The 22,590-nt window shown below is 47.3% G+C and overlaps 1 protein-coding gene across 1 annotated transcript; it reads right to left on the reverse strand.

Moving 5' to 3' along the window:
* Positions 1 to 14,870: 14,870 nt before the first annotated feature.
* Positions 14,871 to 19,967, reverse strand: LOC123410611. The gene is made up of 4 exons (XM_045103554.1): positions 19,753 to 19,967; positions 19,086 to 19,642; positions 16,621 to 16,961; positions 14,871 to 16,215 (listed from the first exon to the last, which is right to left on the reverse strand). Exons 1-4 carry the CDS (start codon positions 19,802 to 19,804, stop codon positions 15,003 to 15,005), a joined length of 2,163 nt encoding a protein of 720 aa, XP_044959489.1. The 5' UTR covers positions 19,805 to 19,967; the 3' UTR covers positions 14,871 to 15,002.
* Positions 19,968 to 22,590: the final 2,623 nt, after the last annotated feature.

Here is a 22,590-nt window from a genome sequence, read left to right on the forward strand (position 1 = left end):
TTGTGTGTGATGTTGTATTACCGAGTGGGCCCTGAGATACCTCTCCGTCACACGGAGTGACAAATCCCAGTCTTGATCCATACTAACTCAACTAACACCTTCGGAGATACATGTAGAGCATCTTTATAGTCACCCAGTTACGTTGCGACGTTTGATACACACAAAGCATTCCTCCGGTGCCAGTGAGTTATATGATCTCATGGTCATAGGAATAAATACTTGACACGCAGAAAACAGTAGCAACAAAATGACACGATCAACATGCTACGTCTATTATTTTGGGTCTAGTCCATCACATGATTCTCCTAATGATGTGATCCCGTTATCAAGTGAAAACACTTGCCTATGGCCAGGAAACCTTGACCATCTTTGATCAACGAGCTAGTCAACTAGAGGCTTACTAGGGACAGTGTTTTGTCTATGTATCCACACAAGTATTGTGTTTCCAATCAATACAATTATAGCATGGATAATAAACGATTATCATGAACTAAGAAATATAACAATAACTAATTTATTATTGCCTCTAGGGCATATTTCCAACAGCACCCGCGACCGCCCCTATGGGCACTGCCTGGTTGCCGTCCTAGCCAAATACCTGAAGAAGGTGATCGCAAGGACTCGGCCAAGAAGTCTTGCGTCAAGGCCTTCCTCAAGCTCGTCCACTTCACCCACCTCATGCCCACCCGCTACACCCTCGACGTCGACCTCAAGGAGGTGGTCTCCGGCACCCCCGACTTCCTCACCACCAAGGACAAGAAGCTCAGCACCAACAAGTCCGCCAAGGCTCGCCAAGCTCGAGGAGAGGTTGAAGACCGGCAAGAACATGTGGTTCTTCACCAAGCTCCACATGATTCGACATGATTCAAGAAATTCCAACAAGATCTATTCTTCAAATGATTCGACATGATTCAAGAAATTCCAACAAGATCTATTCTTCACATCATTCGACATCATTCGACATGATTCAAGAAATTCCAACAAGATCTATTCTTCACATGATTCGACGTGATACAAGAAATGCCAACAAGATCTATTATTCACATGATTCGAGATGACTCAAGAAATCCCAACAAGATCTATTCTTCACATGATTCGACATGATTCCACATGATTCGACATGATTCAAGAAATTCCAACAAGATCTATTATTCACAAGATTCGACATGATTCAAGAAATTCCAACAAGATGTATTCTTCACATGATTAGACATGATTCAAGAAATGCCAACAAGATCTATTCTTCACATGATTCAAGAAATTCCAACAAGATCTATTCTTCACATGATTCGACACATCAAACATAACATCTCATATAGATCCACACTAAAAACAGAGTCTTCATGAACCATTCAAGGCCACATCATCAATTTTCAACACTTTCTCACTTCATTTGGTATTTTTCATGCTTTTACTGATTTTTTGGAGCTAAATGACCCAGAAATTGAAAAGCACTACAAATGAACTCTTAATAGGTTGAAAGTTGGCATGGTATCATCATTTCACCCACATAGCATGTGCTAAAAAGTTGAGAGGGTTGCCGCAAAAACTGGATGCACTTCGTGTGCAAATCGGACAATCTCTTTCGAAGTATGATGGTTTCATACGAAAACTCATCTATTACAAAAGCCATTTCATTTTTTTGAACTTATTTGAACTCCAAACTTTTTGTGTGTTCAAAATGAACCATTCAAGGCCACATCATCAATTTTCAACACTTTCTGACTTCAATTGGTATTTTTCATGCTTTTACTGATTTTTTGGAGCTAAATGACCCATAAATTGAAAAGTACTACAAATGAACTCTTAATAGGTTGAAAGTTGGCATGGTATCATCATTTCACCCACATAGCATGTGCTAAAAACTTGACAGGGTTGCCGCAAAAACTGGATGCACTTCGTGTACAAATCGGACAATCCCTTTCGAAGTATGAGGGTTTCATACGAAAACTCATTTGTTACAAAAGGCATTTCATTTTTTTCGAACTTACTTGAACTCCAGACTTTTTGTGTGTTTAAAATGAACCATTCAAGGCCACATCATCAATTTTCAACACTTTCTGACTTCATTTCGTAATTTTCATGCTTTTACTGTTTTTTGGAGCTAAATGACCCATAAATTGAAAAGTGCTACAAATGAATTCTTAATAGGTTGAAAGTTGGCATGGTATCATCATTTCTCTTACATAGCATGTGCTAAAAAGTTGAGTGGGTAGCCGCAAAAAATGGATGCACTTCGTGTACAAATCGAACAATCTCTTTCGAAGTAGAGGGTTTCATACAAAAACTCATGTGTTACAAAAAGGCATTTCATTTTTTTGAACTTATTCGAACTCCAGACTTTTTGTGTGTTCAAAATGAACCATTCAAGGCCACATCATAAAATTTCAACATTTCTGACTTCATTTGGTATTTTTCATGCTTTTATTGATTTTTTGGAGCTAAATGACCCAAAAATTGAAAAACACTACAAATGAACTCTTAATAGGTTGAAAGTTGGCATGGTATCATCATTTCACCCATATAGCATGTGCTACAAAGTTGAGAGGGTTGCCGAAAAAACTAGACCCACTTCGTGTACAAATCAGACAATCACTTTCGAAGTATGAGGGTTTCATACGAAAACTCATCTGTTACAAAAGGCATTTCATTTTGTTGAACTTATTTCAAATCCAGACTTTTTGTGTGTTCAAAATGAACCATTCAAGGCCACATCATCTATCTTCAACACTTTCTCACTTCATATGGTATTTTTCATGATTTTACTGATTTTTTGGAGCTAAATGACCTAGAAATTGAAAAGCACTACAAATGAACTCTTAATAGGTTGAAAGTTGGCATGGTATCATCATTTCACCCACATAGCATGTGCTAAAAAGTTAAGAGGGTTGCCGCAAAAACTGGATGCACTTCGTGTACAAATCGGACAATCTCTTTCAAAGTATGAGAGTTTCATACGAAAACTCATCTCTTACAAAAGGCATTTCATTTTTTCGAACTTATTTTATTTTTTCCACATGGGTGCGTGTATTAAAAACCATTACAACATATCATGAATATAGAAGTGACCAAATTAATAGAAATTAATCATCACATTAAAGCCAAAATACAGTAGTGACCAAAATAAATACATAACGTTCTTAAATAGTTCTCATTATTGAACAACATATAGTTCTATAGAGCATCTAATTAGAACATACATTGAAACTAATAAATTTAAGTGCAACAAAAAATGTGATGATAACCACTACTAAGGTACAAATTGATCCAACGGCATAATAATACCAAGCCTTAGTATGAATGGCATATTTTCTAATGTTTCTAATCTTCAAGCGCATTGCATTCATCTTGATCTTGTGATCGTCACGCACATCGGCAACATCCAACTTCAATATCATCTTTTCCTCTTTAACTCTTTGTAATTTTTCTTTCAAGTTACTATTTTCTTTTCAACCAAATTTAATTTCTCGGCAAGAATTTGTATGTCGGTTCGAATTTCCGGTTCACATACCTCCTAGATAAAAATCTATGTCAAGTTGGTTGACATAATTGTCATAAATATTAAATAAAACAAATAGTTATAAGATACAATATATACCACATCTGAATCATAGACAGGACGAGGGCCGATGGAAGCGGATACCAAAACCGTCGCACTATATAATAACAAACAATAATACAAGTAAGAAAATTCCACAAGTATCTATCTAAATCATACAAGTAAGAACTTTTTTATTTTAGAAAGAAGATAAGAAGAAGAGACTAACCACGGTGGTGCCGATGCCGAGATGGGCGCGGGCGATCGACGGCGGTGAGGACGGGGACGGGACACGGACGGACCGCCAAAGCTACACAAAACTAAGGGAGAATGGAGTTTGGCCAAGGAGCTTTGAGAGGAGAAAGCTTAAGTGTGGCTTGGGCATTTCATCGAACACCTCATGTGCATAGGAGGTGACCTAGAGTACCACAAAGCTCTCCCACGGCTGGCCAAAAAAACAGACAAGTGTACTGCTCTGCTCGCGGCCGGGTGGTATATATAGCCAAGCATTGGTCCCGGTTTGTGGACTAAACCGAGAGTGAAGGACAACATTTGGTCTTGGTTTCAGCCAAAAACCGGCACCAATTGTTGTGGGCCAGGAGCGAGGCACATTCATCACGGTTCGTGTCTGGAACCGGGACCAAAGGGGCCAGACGAACCGGGACCAATGGCCCACGAGGCCGACCGGCGCCCTGGCCTCACGAACCGGGACCGATGCCCCCATGGGTCCTCGTTCGTAAGTGAATCGGGACTAATGGGATTTCGTCGAGTGGAACAAAGCCCTTTTTTCTACTAGTGAATGTGTACCCTCGTATCATTGAGCTATGTTGCCTCGTCTTCCAGGTTGGTTTAGGAGGACGAGGCGGAGGACGATGAGGAAAAATACGACGAGGAGAGAGTAGAAGAAGAGAAGGAAGAGAAACAAAGTGATGAAGAGGACCAGTACGACGACGATGACGAGCCTTCATCAACTCAGACAACCCAGCTTGAGAAGAGGAAGGCACCAAAGAAGGATTGGAGGAGTCCTCCATTTCACAAACCTCGTCCTTGTCAGCGCAAGAAGAATGTTGATGAGACTCGTTGAAAGAAAAAACAAGGACCGTACCTCAAAAGGGGAGGAGCAAGTGAAATTGTTGTTGTTGAGTGGCTTGCTTAGTTAAACTATTTGTGTTCTTTCTCTCAAACTATTTTGTATTTGTCGAACTATTGATCATTTGCTAAGTTAAACCGTTTATTAGTTAAACTACTATTCATATCAAGGTGTGATGCATATTATAGTGTGTGAGATCTTTATATTTGTTTTTGTTTTAAAGGCTATAATATTACCGCGGCCAAATTTATAAAAAAAGACAAATTCTGTAAAAATTACTCAGTGATCACTCCCTATCATCAAGGATCCTGATGATAAGGTGTGTAATTCTATCATCAGAGATGTTGACGGTAGGGTTTTGCATCCTACCGCTAGAGGCCCTGGCGATAGGGGATTTGTTACGTCAGTCGTGAACCGTCAATTGACGGTTGCCGTCGTTCAACCTATTGTCAGGGTTATGTAAACCCACCGCCGAGCTTTCCGATGATAGGATAATGATCAAATATTAAAAAATCACACATGGATCATATCTAGCTAAGTCAAAACCTGAAATCCGGCCGGAATACGTCCGAATGAGCGAGCCGACATGAGCGTCGGAGAGTGAAGAACCAAGCAATGAAGAGGAAGCAGATGTCGACGTGTGTTTTGTGCCCTCACCATGATTACGCACAGTTGTTTTTTTTTGCATAGAACTTCTAAGCTTTATTCAAACAAAAGTGTTCGCTGGACAGTCAGACAATATGCTACTAACCAGAAAACTTGGAGTCTCAGAGAGCCAACTCTAGGTTACAGACACATTACATGCACGCAGGGCACACAAGTGTGCTCGACCGTTTGCGGATCTACTAACATGCTGAATTACAAAAGAATGAAAACTATCCGGTAGCTCCTCAATTTCGTAGATAACTGGTGCTACAACAGAGCGACTGTTGTGACGAGTATTCTAGAGATCACAATCTCCAAACTATCGGTCTCCATTATCACATTGGCATAGCCTCTCAGGTTTGCGAAGATTACTCCATCCCGTAGGGCTAGTGCCTCGGCGATCATGGGATCAGTGACCCCAAGATGGTGCTTGCACCAGGCACCCATCAGTGTTGTCTGGGAGCGGGTGTCACCCCCCGCTCCGCTCTTCTCCTCTACGAACCGCACAGCTGCATCGGTGTTGATCTTCACTTGATCTGGTTCAGGTGGCCGCCAGCCATGTCCCGGTAACATTGCAGCTTGCTGTTTAGGTACATCAAGCAAGGCCAAAGCCTCTCTAGTGATGGAGTTCACCGGATCAAACTTCTCGCCATCATGCGTCCATGTATTGTGAGAACTCCAGATGGACCAGATTATAGTGATTATCGTTGCTCGTTCCTTGTCGGTGAACATAGACCCACATAAAATATCGCCAGCCCAGGAAGACGGATGTAGTCTCGGCAGCTTGATGTCCAGGACAAGGCGAGCTTCGTCCCAGACCTGCCTCGCATGCGAGCAATGGATTATCGCATGTTCAAGGTCTTCCTCATGTGCTCGGCAAAGTTTGCATAAACTGACATCTCGGATATGTCTATAGTGTAGCGTCTTCTCATCAAGTAGAATGCCGCGCATGACATGCCACCAGAAGACACGCACCTTAGGGACAACTTTGAGAGACCAAAGTGCCTTCCACATATGTGATTGATCCACGGAATTTCTGGTGTCGGGCCCTTCGCCTAGAGCTTGTTGCTCGTTGCGGTTCATCAAAGCTCGGTACGCTGATTTCACACTGTAGTTGCCAGATTTCTCATGTGCCCACGCAAGAAAGTCCTCTCCTCCACCTCGCCGAAGTGGTATATTCAAAATTGCATCTGCATCTGGTGTGGAAAATGTTCCTCGAACTAAGTCTCGTCTCCAGGTCCAGTTGGTGTTATCAATCAGATCACTCACCCGTTCCACACTTGTGTTCGCAGGCTTGATTATCGGGGACCGGAAGACAATGGTTGGGATCTATTTGTCGATCCAGGCGTTGATAGTGGAGCCATCACCAACACGCTGAACCACTCCCGCTTCAAGAGCTTCCTGCCCGCAATGATGGCAGGCCATACAGCCGATGCAGAGTGTGGCACTTGAGCCTGCATAAAATCACTGTCGGGAAAATACCTCCCCTTGAAGACTCTGGCACATAATGAGTTTGGATTGGTCATGAACCTCCACCCATGCTTCCCCAATAGTTCTAAGTTAAACAGATGATAATTACGAAATCCCATACCTCCTTTGCATTTTGGTACCGTGAGACTTTTCCATGATATCCAATGAAGGGATCTTCTATCAATCGAGCTACTCCACCAGTATTTAGCCATACTGGAAGTCAAGCTTTTGCACACTTTCTTTGTAAGTAGGAAACAACTCATACTGAACGTGGGGATTGCTTGTACTATGGATTTCAGAAGTGTTTCTCTCCCTGCGCACGCAAAGAGCCTTTCACACCAGCCTTGCATCTTGCCTCTTGATCGGTCACCTATGTGATAAAATGTCCCGCTAGTGATTCTGCCCATGGCAGTGGGAAGACCGAGGTATCTCTTGCTAAAAGCTTCAACATTCACCCCCAAAGTGTTTTTAGTACTTGCCTGATAGTACGTGGAGTATTCGGGCTGAAATAGATGGCACTCTTGTCATGATTCACGCACTGCCCGGATGCATCCCCATATATCTGCAATATGTGATTCCGTCGTTGTGCACTGGTTGCATCTGCACTGAGAAAAATCAAGCAATCATCTGCAAAAAGAAGATGGCTGACCCATGGCGATCGAAAGCTTACTCTGACGCCTCTGTCATGTTGGGGAACGTCGCATGGGAAACAAAAAATTTCCTACGCGCACGAAGACCTATCATGGTGATGTCCATCTACGAGAGGGGATTTCCGATCTACGTACCCTTGTAGATCGCACAGCAGAAGCGTTAAGAAACGCGGTTGATGTAGTGTAACGTCCTCACGTCCCTCGATCCGCCCCGTGAACCGTCCCACGAACCGTGCCGCGATCCGTCCCATGATCCGCTCCGATCTAGTGCCAAACCGACGGCACCTCCGCGTTCAGCACACGTACAACTCGACGATGATCTCGGCCTTCTTGATCCAGCAAGATAGACGGAGAGGTAGACGAGTTCTCCGGCAGCGTGACGGCGCTCCGGAGGTTGGTGGTGATCTAATCTCAGCAGGGCTCCGCCCGAGCTTCGCAGAAACGCGATCTAGAGGTAAAACCGTGGAGGTATGTGGTCGGGCTGCCGTGGCAAAAGTTGTCTCAAATCAGCCCTAATACCTCAGTATATATAGGAGGGAGGGAGGGGAGGAGGCAGCCTCAAACCCTCAAGGTTTGGCCGAAATTTGAGGTGGAGGATTCCTACTCCAATCCTACTTGGAGTAGGATTCCACCTTCCCACTTGGAAATTCTTTCCACCTTGTGTTTTCCCTTCTCAAACCTTATGGGCCTTACTGGGAACTTATTCCAGCCCACTAGGGGCTGGTTTATCTCTTCTCATAGCCCATGATACCCCTTGGGGCGTGACACCCCTCTCGATGGTCCCCGTCACCCCTCCCGGCACTCCCGGTACACTACCGATGATCCCGAAACTTTTCTGGTAATGCCCGAAAACTTTCCGGTAACCAAAAGAGGTCATCCTATTATATCAATCTTCGTCTCCGGACCATTCCGGAAACCCTCGTGGCGTCCGTGATCCCATCCGGGACTCCGAACAACATTCGGTAACCAACCATATAACTCAAATACACATAAAACATCGTCGAACCTTAAGTGTGCAGACCCTGTGGGTTCGAGAACTATGTAGACATGACCCAAGGGACTCCTCGGTCAATATCCAATGGCGGGACCTGGATGCCCATATTGGATCCTACATATTCCCAAGATCTTTATCGGTTGAACCTCAGTGCCAAGGATTCATATAATCCCGTATGTCATTCCCTTTGTCTCGGTATGTTACTTGCCCGAGATTCGATCGTCGGTATCCGCATACCTATTTCAATCTCGTTTACCGGCAAGTCTCTTTACTCGTTCCATAATACAAGATCCCGCAACTTACACTAAGTCACATTGCTTGCAAGGCTTGTGTGTGATGTTGTATTACCGAGTGGGCCCCGAGATACCTCTCCGTCATACGGAGTGACAAATCCCAGTCTTGATCCATACTAACTCAACGAACACCTTCGGAGAGACCTGTAGAGCATCTTTATAGTCACCCAGTTACGTTGCGACGTTTGATACACACAAAGCATTCCTCTGGTGTCAGTGAGTTATATGATCTCATGGTCATAGGAACAAATACTTGACACGCAAAAAACAGTAGCAACAAAATGACACGATCAACATGCTACGTCTATTAGTTTGGGTCTAGTCCATCACATGATTCTCCTAATGATGTGATCCCGTTATCAAGTAACAGCACTTGCCCATGGCCAGGAAACCTTGACCATCTTTGATCAACGAGCTAGTCAACTAGAGGCTTACTAGGGACAGTGTTTTGTCTATGTATCCACACAAGTATTGTGTTTCCAATCAATAAATTATAGCATGGATAATAAACGATTATCATGAACAAAGAAATATAATAATAACTAATTATTATTGCCTCTAGGGCATATTTCCAACATGTCAATGTTACCACCATAACTAATTATTATTGCCTCTAGGGCATATTTCCAACATGTCAATGTTACCACCATAATATTTCAGGAGAGAGGAAAAACCTTCAGCACACAGTAGAAATAAGAATGGTGAAACTGGACATCCTTGCCTGAGGCCTCTGGAGGGAGTGAAATATGGTTGGAGCTCTCCATTTACTCGTACCGAGAAGCGCACAGACGTAACACATTTCATGATCAACCTGACAAATGCATTGCTAAAATCGAGCCTAAGAAGAATGGCCTCGAGATAGTGCCACTCCACGCGGTCGTAAGCTTTCATCATGTCTAGCTTTAATGCACATGCAGTATTCCTTCCCTTCTTCCTTCTTCGCAAAGTGTGAACACTTTCGAAAGCAACCAAAACGTTATCGGTGATCAAGCAGCCAAGAACAAAGGCGCTTTGTTCCTCGCTGATAATATCGTCCATATAGCATCTTAAGCGGTTAGCGATCGCCTTAGCCGCTATCTTATACAACACTGGGCATAATGCAATAGGACGAAATTGAGATATCATCTGTGGGTGTCGTACCTTTGGAATAAGAGTGATAGACGTGTCATTTAAACCCAAAGGAAGGTCCCCACCATTCAAAAAACCCAGCACTGCAGCTGTCACATCATTCTTCAGAAGCTGCGCGTGTCTTTGAAAGAATCCCGTTGTGTATCCATCAACTCCGGGTGCCTTGGATGGAGCCATTTGGAAAAGCGCTTCATGCACCTCCTTTGCATCAAATGGTCGGTCGAACAGCTGATTCATCGTCTGGACCGCTGCCTTAGCCAGATTTCTTCTTGCTTAAGCGCTTCTCGAAGCTTCGCAACGGTCCTTTTCTCCTCCTCGGAAGGGCCTCGTCCAATGGACTGCTCTCGTATCTTTTCCAACTTCTTCTGAAGCTGTCTCACATTGCGTGTAAGGCAGCCAAACTCCCGTGCCCCCCATGGCTCCAAGGTGCGCTGGAGTGCCCCCAGCGAATCTGCGATGCCTTGCAAGCCCGGGGTGCGAGTTTGTTTCAGCCAAGTTTCTATGACAAGATCCTCATAATCCCTATGGGTCTGCCAAACGTTTTAATATCTGAACTGTTTCTGTCGACGTGCACCATAGTCGTGCGGCTTGTCTCGGATTTCAGCAACAACGAAACAATGGTCAAATTCAACCGCACTAATGTGACGCACTCGAATTGATTCATACCGCTGCCGGAAGGCTTCGTTTGCAAAAACCCGATCCAGCCTTGCCTTCACGTTATCACCTCCGGCTTGTCTATTGTCCCAAGTATAGGGTAGTCCAAACCAACCCAGATCTTGGAAACCTACTTCTTCAACAACATCTCTAAAGGCGCGCATTTGCCATTCTGGTCTGGCTGCCCGACTGAAATGTTCATCGCCATACAGAGTCTCTTTGAAATCGCCCATGCACAACCAACCAGAATGTGGCAATTCATACAAAGTTCTGAGGAACCGCCAGCTGTGATTTCTGTTCTTCGCTCTAGGCGCTCCATAGAATCCTGTGAATCTCCACTCCATGGAGTTTGTGTCTTTCATCCGCACCATCGCATCGATATGGCCGGAACTGTAATTTTTCAATTGTACATCGTAGTCCTTAGACCAAAAGAGGCCAATACCTCCTCTCAGTCCTTCACTATCCACCGCGAAGCATCCCATGAAACCCAACTGGTGCCGAAGATCTTCAACTCGCTTTGCCCTGATTTTGGTTTCCATTACAAACAGTAGGGCAGGAACTTCTTGCTTCACAATGCTGCGAAGCTCGCGAACTGCCTCGGGGTTCCCAAGCCCCAGACAGTTCCAGCTCATGCAATTCATTGGGATCGGCAGGGCTGCACCGCAGCCTCCGCCGAGTTCTCAGGTGTGGGTCTCTTTTTCTTTGCATCTCTCTCACTGTCATCATCAGACAACTCTTGGCCTTCTCTTCCCATGGAAGTTCCTTCACGTATGGCGCTGCTAGATGGGTTATTTCCATCGGTTAGGAGAAGCTGACGGCTTGCAACTGGCCGGTAAACCTTCCTTGGCACCTCTTTCCTCTTGTTAGTATATGACTTATTCTTTAAAGGAGAGGTCACCTCTGTTGGGCGTAATAAGCCGCGGCGACGAGTCGGACACGTCAAGCACATGTATGGGCGCTCGCTGGACGTGTCGGACGTGTCGGGTCCGCGGCGTAGGTGTGTGCGTGCGCACGCACCGGACGTGTGCGAGTGTCTGGCCATAGTCCGACCATCGTCTGGGCATGGTCCGACTTGGGTATGGCCATTATCTGGGGCGTGTCCGTGCAAGTGTGCACCGTGTGTGTGTGTGTAGACCAGGCCATTGGCGATCTAGGCGGAGCGCATGCGCTGGTTCGTGGAGGGCTTGGCGCGGTGTGCGCGTGAGGAGCGCGTCGCGGGCGCGTCCAGAGCGGGCCGAACGAAGCGCGGGAGTGGGTAGAGGCGTGTAGGTCGTGCCCAAGCGCTGCCCATGTATATATGCGCTGCAGCGTCATTGTAATGGTGGTGCATCGAGTTTGTTGCTCGAGGGAATATAGGCCGTACGTGCGGCGGCAGCGTTTGTGCGTTGGGAAGCAAAACTACTTCATCTCTCTGCTCCCTCTTCTGTACTCCTCTTCGTCTACCTCCAGTCCATTGTGTGTGAGAGATAGAGAGTGAGAGAGCTCCGGCACGAGGCAAGGTGAGGCGCCGGACCTAACAACCTCAACATGTTCCTTGCCAGTATTGGAAGAGTGTCGTGATTCCCTCTGACTGCTCGTACGTGTATTCTGATCCTTAGATGAGCTCTCGCTAGAGACCGTTTTCTTCTTCTTTTCCGATGCTCGGGGCCAAACTGCAGCTCCCCGTTCTCATCTCTTGGTCTCGGGTTGGGGTAGAACAGCTCTGAGTGCCCTAAACGGTCGCAAGAGAAGCAAAAGTGTGGCACTTGTTCATATTGGATGTCATAGAGATCAGTTTTCCTTCTCTTGGCCGAAGTTATCAAGATCCATTGGCCAACCACATGCACGCACATCGACGTACATACGTCCGCCCGCGTCGCCTTCCGCCTGCGCCCCTGCCCACAGCCGTTCCGCAGACGGAGGGCCAATCACAGAATTCCCGTGCGTGCTCCGTGCCACCGAGCTCAGCTGCTCCGGTGAAAATAGACTAGTACACGCGCGCTTACGAGCTCCACTGCACTGGACTGTGTTGCATTATGCATGGCCATGAATGCGACGCATGAATGAATGTGGCACCTGCCAAATGATGAAAAATAAGCAATGATATCAGTGTCATTACTCAAATGAGTGTACAGCTGGTGGGAGGCAAGGGAGGGACATGGCATGAATTTCTTATTGTGGCAGATATCAGACGCGGGACGATATTTTAAAAGACCTCTGTGACCGGATCCAGCGAATTTGGCTTTGGATCGAAAGCTCTTTCTCGTTGTCCTGTAGTGCCTGCGCATGCAGACGGTCACAGACTCCACCAGCCCAGGATGCTCCAGCAAGCTGCCACCGGAGACGAGACGGACCTCGCGTCGGCGCGGCGGGGCATCACTGTACCAGACGAGATAAGGCGGTCCGGAACCCGGACGAGATAAGGCGGTGCGCCGGTCTGCGCCGTGCGTGGCTGGCCACCGGAGACGAGACGACAGGACGCGCCGCCCGGCCTCCGGGAGGTGTCACGGGGACACGCGGCGGGGGGCGATAAGCATTGCACGGAGTCGGATCGGCGCAGGGAGATGCTCGTCGGTTTCGGCGTCGATCTCTGGAAGTTCCCCGGTGCGTGGCGTACTGGTCAATGGTCATGGATTTGAGCCCGTGGATGGCCACCGCAGAGACGAGGGATGACGCGCCCGTGAGTACGTGACCAGGCTGGACTTTGTTCATAAATCGTACTGCAAATCTGCAGAGGACGCGCGGGGTTCTGAGGGTTGTACCACCTTGTCCATATAACTTTGGAGTCACACTTACGCTTGCTGATGATTGACGCAGCGCGCAGGGCCCACAGCGGATTTATCGTCGCCAGTGCGTCACGCACGCACGTACACTGCATTGCACCGCATGTACCCGGCTTGAGTCGGGTGTGTTCAATCAAGACGTGCGGCGGAGCGCATCCCATGCGCCGACAGGGGTCTAAATCCGTCCAGAGGCGAGCGACATCAAATCCCCAACGCCAGGCTTGTTCACTGGCGACCAGCGTCAACTCCACTTGAATTTGTTTGAAGGTAACAGAGAGGGATGGATGAAATCGATGTTTATTGCTTAAGCCTCTGGTCATATATATAGAAATACATGATTAAGTTAGAATATAAGACAAACAAAAATGATTCTTATTCTGTTTTAATCACGATACTCAACTCCTCCACCCCCGTCCCCCTCAATCGCAATGATAACGACGCAGACTGTGAGACTAGCAAGAATCCAAATGTAAGCCAACGAACATTTCATTCACAATCATAACAGTCGATGCATCATGAAAGTTGTGGCTGGAATGAAAATCGATGAGGTTACTCAAGCAATATGGTAACCCTTTGTGCGTTTGTCAAGGTAGTCGAGAGCTTAGGATGGTGTAGTCGTGATCGAGATAGCCATGCGAAGAATGATGTGGTCGATATCTAGTCGGGGTAGCCGGTGTTGAGGAAGTCGTCATGAAGCCGCGGGCACAAAGATGCACCGAGTACTCATGGGCGCAATGGTGTTGAAATAGTGATGTGCCGGGAGGAAGTATGGGTATATATATCTATTACTTTGTAGTGGTGCTATTTTCTAGGAAGTCGGAAGTTGTAATCCTATTTGAGATGCACGAATTTCTAACACCCTAAGAACAATGGCAGATCCAGGAATTCAACTTTGAGTGTTCAATTTTTTTGTTCATCCTAACATAGAAGGCATTTTTCCTCATCCTAATAGATTTATTTACCCTGCCTAACAGAGAAATCAAATGGCGAGGTATAACAATAATATCTATACACGAGTGTTGACAAATGGGCTACCTAGCGTCGGCGGGGCGGCATCGGACAGGGTGCGACGTTGGGTAGAGACGGGCGGCCTTGGGCGAAGATGGGACGCATCACGCGGCGGCATCTTCGGGCGGGGCGGAGGCAAGGATCGAGAGAAGGACATGCCGATGGAGTTAGGGATCGAGAGTGGCGAAAGGATAAGTTTTTTTACTACGTTGGGCTGTTAAAACAAACTAGTGCTCGTGTGGGCCTAATGGACCTAATGCGCAACGCCGACCCTAATGTGCAATGCCAGCACTAAGCAAATATCTATGTCGTTCGAATTTTGTCCAATGAAAAAAAGTAGTGTTGACATTGGTGAGAAATGAAGCGTCACCGACAAAAGTTGTGACTAGTCATTTCTGCGTCAGTTTTAGCGTGCGAGGTTTTTTTTTAACGAATGTTGGAGGTGCTCTAATTTTACTGCCAAAAAACGTTTTGGCTCAGTAAGATTACGAATAATTTATTCACCACAAAAATGATGTTGTTTAGTAATGTATTTTACGCGTGTGTGCTAGGTTTTTTTTAACGAATGTTGGAGATGCTCTAGTTACTGCCAAAAATCGTTTTGGCTCAATAAGATTACCAATAATTCAGGCTAAGAATTATACCACTAAAAATAATGTTGATTTGGTAATGTATTTTTGCCATGTGTGCTAGGTTAAGTCAGTTGGCTCTTGCAGCTAGGGCATATATATACACATGTGTTTAGCTTCATACACGCGGAAGTGTGACTGCTACGGCCACCTGGAGCGGCAACTGCGGCGGTCGACCGGCATGACGGTGCCGTTACCGGGGAAGAAGAAGCGTAGACGGCAGGAAAAGCGTGTCCAAAACTGGGTGTTCTGGAAGATGCCCGTCTTCCCGCGCATGCGCACCTTGCCGCGTAGGTCGAACGGCACCACGCCGGCGTTGAGCGACTTGTCCATGGATCGCATCCCGGCCTTGTCCAGCCTCCGCCCGGTGGACACCACGTCGTTGTACTGCAGCGGCATGGAGGTATCCGGCGGGACGACGAACGGCGGCGCCCGGAGGAGAAGCATGTCAACCCCGTGGAGCTGCAGCGCGAGGTTGACGCGGGAGAAATAGGCGTCCGCCTTGGAGTCCCTGTTGATGGCCAGGAAGGCGATGGAGATCTGAAGGTTCTGGACGGTACCGGCCTGGCCGTCGTACTGGAGCGCCCCCAGCTGCGCGCCGGCGACCGCCAGGTACGGCATCTTGTGGTTGTAGACGGCGAAGAGCAAGACGCCGAGGACGATCAAGCCGACGATGAGCAGCAGGCACAGGATGCACATCACCCACGCGCACGCCGACGTGGACCTGGCGGACCTCCGGTGCTGCTTGTCGTCGTCCCCCCACCAGGTCTTCCAGAGACCACTCCTCGCCTCCACCAACACCGGCCGCCTCTCCATGCGCCCGTCTTCTTCCCTGAGTCTATTCGCGTCCTCCTCCTCCTCCTTGAACTCGTGGGGAGCCGGTCGCCGCCCCATGGTGGACTGCTTCTCAAACCGCTTGGCCTGCCCACGGAACGCGCTCGTGTGCCGCGTCTCGAAGAGCCTGACGCCCTTGACGTCGCCGGTCGCCGAGACGCGCTCGCGATCATGCGACGTCTTCAGCGACCGCAGGTAGGCGGCGAAGCCGGCGCGGGGGCCGCCCGGCGACCTGATCATCTCCAGCAGCTTATCGAGCGCCGCCCTGAGGGTGTGGATCATGGAGTTGGACTGCTCGGGTGCAAGATCGTTCCTGGCCTCCACCAGCTTTCCATCGGCGCCGTGGAGGTCATTGTTGTCCGCCAGCGTACGCGCCTCCTCTAGAAAGGTTACGTGGCGGCCGCGGGCTAGCTCGTTCCTCAGGGCTACCGGCCTCATGCGGCTCAGGTCAGCCGATCCAGTTGGGGTGCGGCGCATAGGAACCGCCAATCCACGGGAGTAGAGAGGTTGTCCCCGGACACTGCACGTGCAAATCATATACAATACTTAATATTGGATATGTACGTACGTACGTTAAGAATATACTCCATTGGTTTCATAATAGATTTAGCTTTGATCATAAATTTAACCAACATAGACAACCACGACAAGAACATGACAGATGTTCCCTCCTTCCGGAAATACTTGTCATAAAGATGAATATATCTAGACTTATTTTAGTTATAGATACATCCATTATATCCAATTCTAGGACAAGTATTTTCGGACCGAGGGAGTACCTTTGAATTTGCATTCGGAAGAAGTTTTTAAAGGTATGTTTTAATAAAATGACTTATACATTATTAGTCTAATCTATGATCAAAGTTGAATCTCGAAAACCATGAGTCGATATATTATAAAATAAAGGAAGTATATATGCATATACCTATAGGAGCACTGCGCGATGATGGCGGTGACGTCTTTCTTCTGGTTGACTTCAGGGAGGGAGATGTGGACGATAACCCTGCGTACTTCTCCGGCGAAGAGATCGCCGAAATGGACGGTGATGGAGCCGGAGCCGGCGTCCCACGTCTGCTGGTAGAGCCGGGAGTCCACGCCCTCTATTATGGACTCGCCTCGCTGTGGGGAAACAATGAGCTTGAGGTCTTGTACCACGATGCTGAGGAGACCACCCAGGATCTGCGAGAAGGGTTCGGTCATGTTCTCCTCGTCATCTACGAAGTTGAACGTTCCTCCTTTGCTCCTTCTCGCGATCTCGTCCAACACCTTCGTTCAAAAATATATTGGCAGGGAATAATTAATTACCATAACACTTTGTAGGTATGCATTCATGTAAAAAAAATGTAACTTCAATTTTTATGTCATGGTTTGAACAAACATCGGTTGTGGGTTGAGCATGTACATGTAAAAATTATGACAATTTACACAATATAAAAACATATAATATGAAACTATATATTATGATAAATCTAATGATATATATTGACATTTTAGATGTAAATAGTTTTTTCCATAAACTTGGACAAAGTTTGTGAAGCTTGATTATAAGAAATAATATATGCACTACATTATAAAACCAAGAAACTATCATTTCAATATATATCCTCACAAAATATTTTTTTGTGACATATAGTTAATATAGTCGGGTACCCGATCAACGAATAGTGAAACACAAGTACCCTATGTAAATATGGACGGATGGAATATGATCCACCATCTTTTGCCACCTAGAGAACCATGATTCTAGTTAAGAGCATCTATAGCCGGACCATTTATATCCGTGTGGAACGTCAGGGCAGGCCGTCCGACCAATGCCCGGTCAGGAAAAATCGACCAAGACGAACGCCTTAAATGGGCCTCAAACATCAGGGTTGACCGGCACCCTCATATCCAACTCAAATATGGCGTGGATACGGGGGAGCCCGAGCTTGTCCGGGCACCTGCCAAGTCAGTCCGGCCCACCACGGACCCCACAAATATCCCATTCCAAAAATCCTAGATATCCGGCACTTCACTCTCTGTCCACTCCACTTCTATTCCCCCATCCTTCGATCCGATGGCCGGCGATGAAAGCAACTCTGATGGATTGAACGTCGGTGTGGAGGACGTGGCCCTCTGCAGCGCGTTGCGTCGGTCGCTGTAGGACCATGGCAGCCTCAGTGGTGACGGATCTTCATCCTCTAAGCCCGTTGCCCGTCGATGGACCGTCGGCGACATCAGAGGCACTTTCCACGAAGCGCACAGTTTTGACCTCTCCCGCTCCGGCCGGGCCGTTCAGGTCAGGTACGCCCCCACCTCTACCACGTTCTGCTCCGGAAGCGGTGCCCGACCACCGTTGGTTCCTCGTGCCCGCGTCGGGGAAGGGTCACACAAGGATACCGGAGTCCGAGGCACGTGCAGCCGCCGCGAGGGGTAACGGGCGAGGAAGAGGGGTAGGTGCTGGCCGCCCAATGTTTGACCTCGAGCGTGTCGGTCGACCCCAAAGACGTGCTCCTCACGGGCATCCTTCATCGCTCACTGACGACGATGGTGATGAAAGCGTGTCGCCTCCGCTGCAAGAATGCCTACACTCTTCGACTGGCCATCCAGTTACCGGAGCCCAAGCCAGCGAAATAGGCGGTGGTGAAGGCAAAAGTGGCTCGCCACGCAAAGGAGCGGGACGGTGCAGCTCCGACGAGGATGATGATGACGCCTCCTCCTCCGGCTCCGATGACGACGACGACGACGCCTACACGGAGGAGGGGTAGTGTTGCTTTGACGATCGGAAGGGGAAAGGGCTGGTGAGGAAATGTTGATTTATTCCGCTCTTTCCCATTGTGTTTATATTTTAAGTATGTTTGGGTAGTGTGTAGTTTGGATTTGCCGATGAACTGCTTCTTCTGTTCGGTAATGCAATCCGATCCGATGAACTGTGTTTGATCTACTATCTTTAGATAGTGTTGTATGGGTTATATTGGTATGAGAGTTCGGATATGAGGGATGCGGATGTGAAAGATAATAAATGAGTCGCGCCCGATCAATTTCCTCGAACGTCCGCGGACGTATGAGGGACCATATTAACAAGTTCCGGTCGTAGATGCTCTTAGCAGGGGTTTTCTTGTTCCAGTGTACATCATGATGTTTTGTGGGGCTTTTCTTTTCTTGTTTGGGAGCATGTCATAATATTCCATTGTGGACCAGTATGCACTATCTAATTTCATCTTTTTTTTAATCAAAGTAGTATGTCATTATGGTAGAGGGCCATATAAAAGCACGACATTTCAACGCAACGAACGATAAATCCTTGACCCCGCAAAAAGAAAAGAAAAATAGACCGATAAGTCATTTCATGGTATAATAGGACATGACAGAAAAACATTTCGCGGAACAAGAATGGAGCATGTTATGTACCTTGGGGTCGTAGTCCGTACCAAACCCAAACGTGTAGACGGGCACATCGCTGACATCAACAGTAGTAGCATGCCCTCTGTTCTCGTCCCCATCGGACAAGAGAAAGATGCTGGCAACGCGGCCGCCGGTGATGCGTCGGCCGGCGAGGACGCTGAGGCCGGCCTCGAGGCCGTCTCTTATATTGGTTGGGTCGATGACTTGCAAGCCGTCGACGAGATGGTTGAGGCGTGCCTTGTTAGGCGGGGTGACGGAGAGCAGCGGGCACAGCCTCTCCGCCTCCTCGGAGAACTTGACGATGGAGAGGCGGTCCATGTGTCCGAGTTTGTTGATGACGAAGTGCATGGCCGTCTTCATCTTGCCCAGCCGGTCGTTCTTCCTCATGCTTTTGCTGACGTCCAGGACGGCCACGAGGTCCAGCCCCAGCCTGCGGTCGCCGCCGGCGGAGGACGCGTCGATGACCTCCAGCAGCACCTGCTGCCGGTTCTCATGGAGTGGCGCCCGGTCGCTGGCGTGCCCCCTCAGCCGCACGTTGTCGGCTCTGTCCAGCGCAGGGGGGCCTTCAGCATGATCCATGGAGTTTTTTCCGTGATCAGTATACACGAATGAAACGTTGATTCGATTAACACCGCTATAGATTTCACAACAAAACTGAATGAAATAAAACCACCTGCTGGATGTGCGTAGGGAACGTTCTGGTCTTCGTCAAAATCGGACGCCATTGCGGGCGAGAGGAAAATGAAGGCGCTCTGCTCTCCACTCACAATCTATCGAAACAATGGCGGCGCGGTCATTTGCGTACTGGGTAATTTAATGATATGTCCATGTATATATCGGGTCGTTCAAGGAGAGGATGGAGTGGCATCAAGGAAATGAATGGAGGTTGTGGTAGGAAGGAGTATCAAGGTTTTGGTATCTTCTTTCCTCTCCCCCACAGCTTCCATTTTGGGGTTTTAAGTATCCTATGCTGGTTGTGTCGTACAAGTCTCGTTGGATTCATTCAGTGGCACACTAAAACTTGTTTTTATTTCGTCCAAGGTTCAATTTGATCACACTTTAGCCATATGTAATTAGGCTGATTATTTAAATTGGATAAGTCGATTTACTGACCGTTTAGTCTTTTGTCAAGATTCTTGCTGGGTTTTTTTTTGTGTGTGTGTTCTTTCATGACTTCTTAGGCTGAATTTTTTACTTACATCTGTTTGGAGTCAGTCAAGTTTCCCCTCGCTTAAAGCTTGTTACACACTGCCTTTTTTGTCTGTATCCTTTTTCTTTCGAAAAGGATTCTTCTCAACCGACGGATTACAACATTGCATCCATCAGGCTTGTGGCCGTTGGATTGGATTTTACCGTCTGTTGGGGTTTTAAGAAGTTCAGCTTGTTCAACAGTTCGTTCTCTCAAAACATAATCAGCACAACTATCTAGGTGGTCCCCAGAAGCATCGGTTAGTTCATTATAAAAGATATTAAGTATCTAAATTTTTTAGAGGATGATCAGGCAAAGTATTGAGTAACTGGACAAGCCTCCCCAAGCTTGTGGGAGACTCTTCTTCAATCTGCACAAAAGTTAATAATTTCTGCAAGACAACTTGTTTTTTATGGGCAAGAAAATAGTTTTCAAAAAAGAAAATACCATATCCTGGGGACTACGCACACAATCTGGAGCAAGTGAATTAAACCATATCTTAGCATCACCCTTTAATGAGAACGGAAACAACTTAAGAATATAGTAATAACGATTTTTTTCCTCACGAATAAATAGGGTGGCTATATCATTCAATTTAGTAAGGTGTGCCACAACAGTTTCAGATTCATAACCATGGAAAGGATCAGATTCTACCAAAGTAATTAACTCAAGATCGACAAAGAATTGATAATCCTTATCAGAAATAAAGATGGGTGAAGTAGCAAACTTGGGATCATATTGCATTCTAGCATTCAAAGACTTTTCCTTCCACTTGCATAGCAATTTCTTAAGATCATCTCTATCCTTACAAGCAAGAAAGTCTCGAGCAACTCCTCTTTCCATAACATAACCCTTAGGTATATTAGGCAATTTGTATCTAGGAGAGCTAGGTATAGAAGGTGCATCATAGTGTTGTGACAACCCGAGACCGACGCTCTAGAAGATTCCCCTCTTTTTCGTTGCTTTCGTGTGACTATTTTTATTATCGCATCATCATCGCATCATCTGCATTGCATCTGCATCCCGTTGCCGCCAGTTTCAAAACTTGCATCCGTTATTAGTTGCCGGTTCTCTCCGTTCTCGTCGTTGACCATGTTGAGCCCGACCACACACGCCCGCGCCCGCGTCATCGTTAAAATATTTGGTTTTAAAAGTGTGTATAAAATATTCTCGGATTGAGTTGAAACTTGGCGTGAGGTCTTATTTAGTTGTAGGTAGGCCGCCTGCCAATTTTCGTCGCAATCGAAGTCCGTTTGGTACCCGAATGGTCGACCGTAGCGGCACCGTATTTGGTTATTGTTGGACGTTTTTCGTTGTTTTAAAATACGTTGTCGGGTGCCTGTTTTCCCTCTCATCTCCAGCTAGCCACTTTACACAGCCCACCTAGCCATTTCCGCGCCCGTGGCCGTCCGATCGCGATCCCGTGGTCGAAAACGGAGCCGGATTTGGATAACCCTAGCCCTGTTTGACTATAAATAGGCAGCTTCCCTAACCCCCCTCGTTTCCCGTGCCAAACCCTAACCTAGCCGCCACCCAGCTCCTCCTCTCTCCTCCAGCCGCAGAGCCCGCTCTGGCCCGGATCTAGCCCGCCCGAGCCCATATGGGCCCGAGGCAACCGCAACCCCCGGCTCCCAAGCTCCTCCCCACGGCGCCCGAGGCAGAGCCTCCTCCTGCCCGCGCCCTCGTTGGCTGGTCGCCTGAGGCGCGCCATGGGCCTGCATCCCTGCGCTGCTCACCGGAGTGCCATCGCCGGGGAGCATTGATGACCTACAAGTGTAGGGGATCTATCGTAGTCCTTTCGATAAGTAAGAGTGTCGAACCCAACGAGGAGCAGAATGATCTGACAAGTGGTTTTCAGCAAGGTATTCTCCGCAAGCACTGAAATTATCGGTAACAGATAGTTGTGTGATAAGATGATTCGTAGCAAGTAGCAAGTAAGAAGTAGCAAAGGTGCAGCAAAGTGGCCCAATCCCTTTTGTAGCAAGGAACAAGCCTGGACAAACTCTTATAGGAAGTAAAGCGCTCTCGAGGACACATGGGAATTTCTGTCAAGCTAGATTTCATCATGTTCATATGATTCACGTTCGCTACTTTGATAGTTTGATATGTGGGTGGACCGGTGCTTGGGTGCTGCCCTTACTTGTGTTGGGGAACGTCGCATGGGAAACAAAAAATTTCCTACGCGCACGAAAACCTATCATGGTGATGTCCATCTACGAGAGGGGATTTCCGATCTACGTACCTTTGTAGATCGCACAACAGAAGCGTTAGTGGACGCGGTTGATGCAGTGGAACGTCCTCACGTCCCTCGATCCACCCCGT

The sequence above is a fragment of the Hordeum vulgare genome, chromosome 7H (assembly GCF_904849725.1).
Source record: "Hordeum vulgare subsp. vulgare chromosome 7H, MorexV3_pseudomolecules_assembly, whole genome shotgun sequence".
NCBI lineage: Eukaryota > Viridiplantae > Streptophyta > Magnoliopsida > Poales > Poaceae > Hordeum > Hordeum vulgare.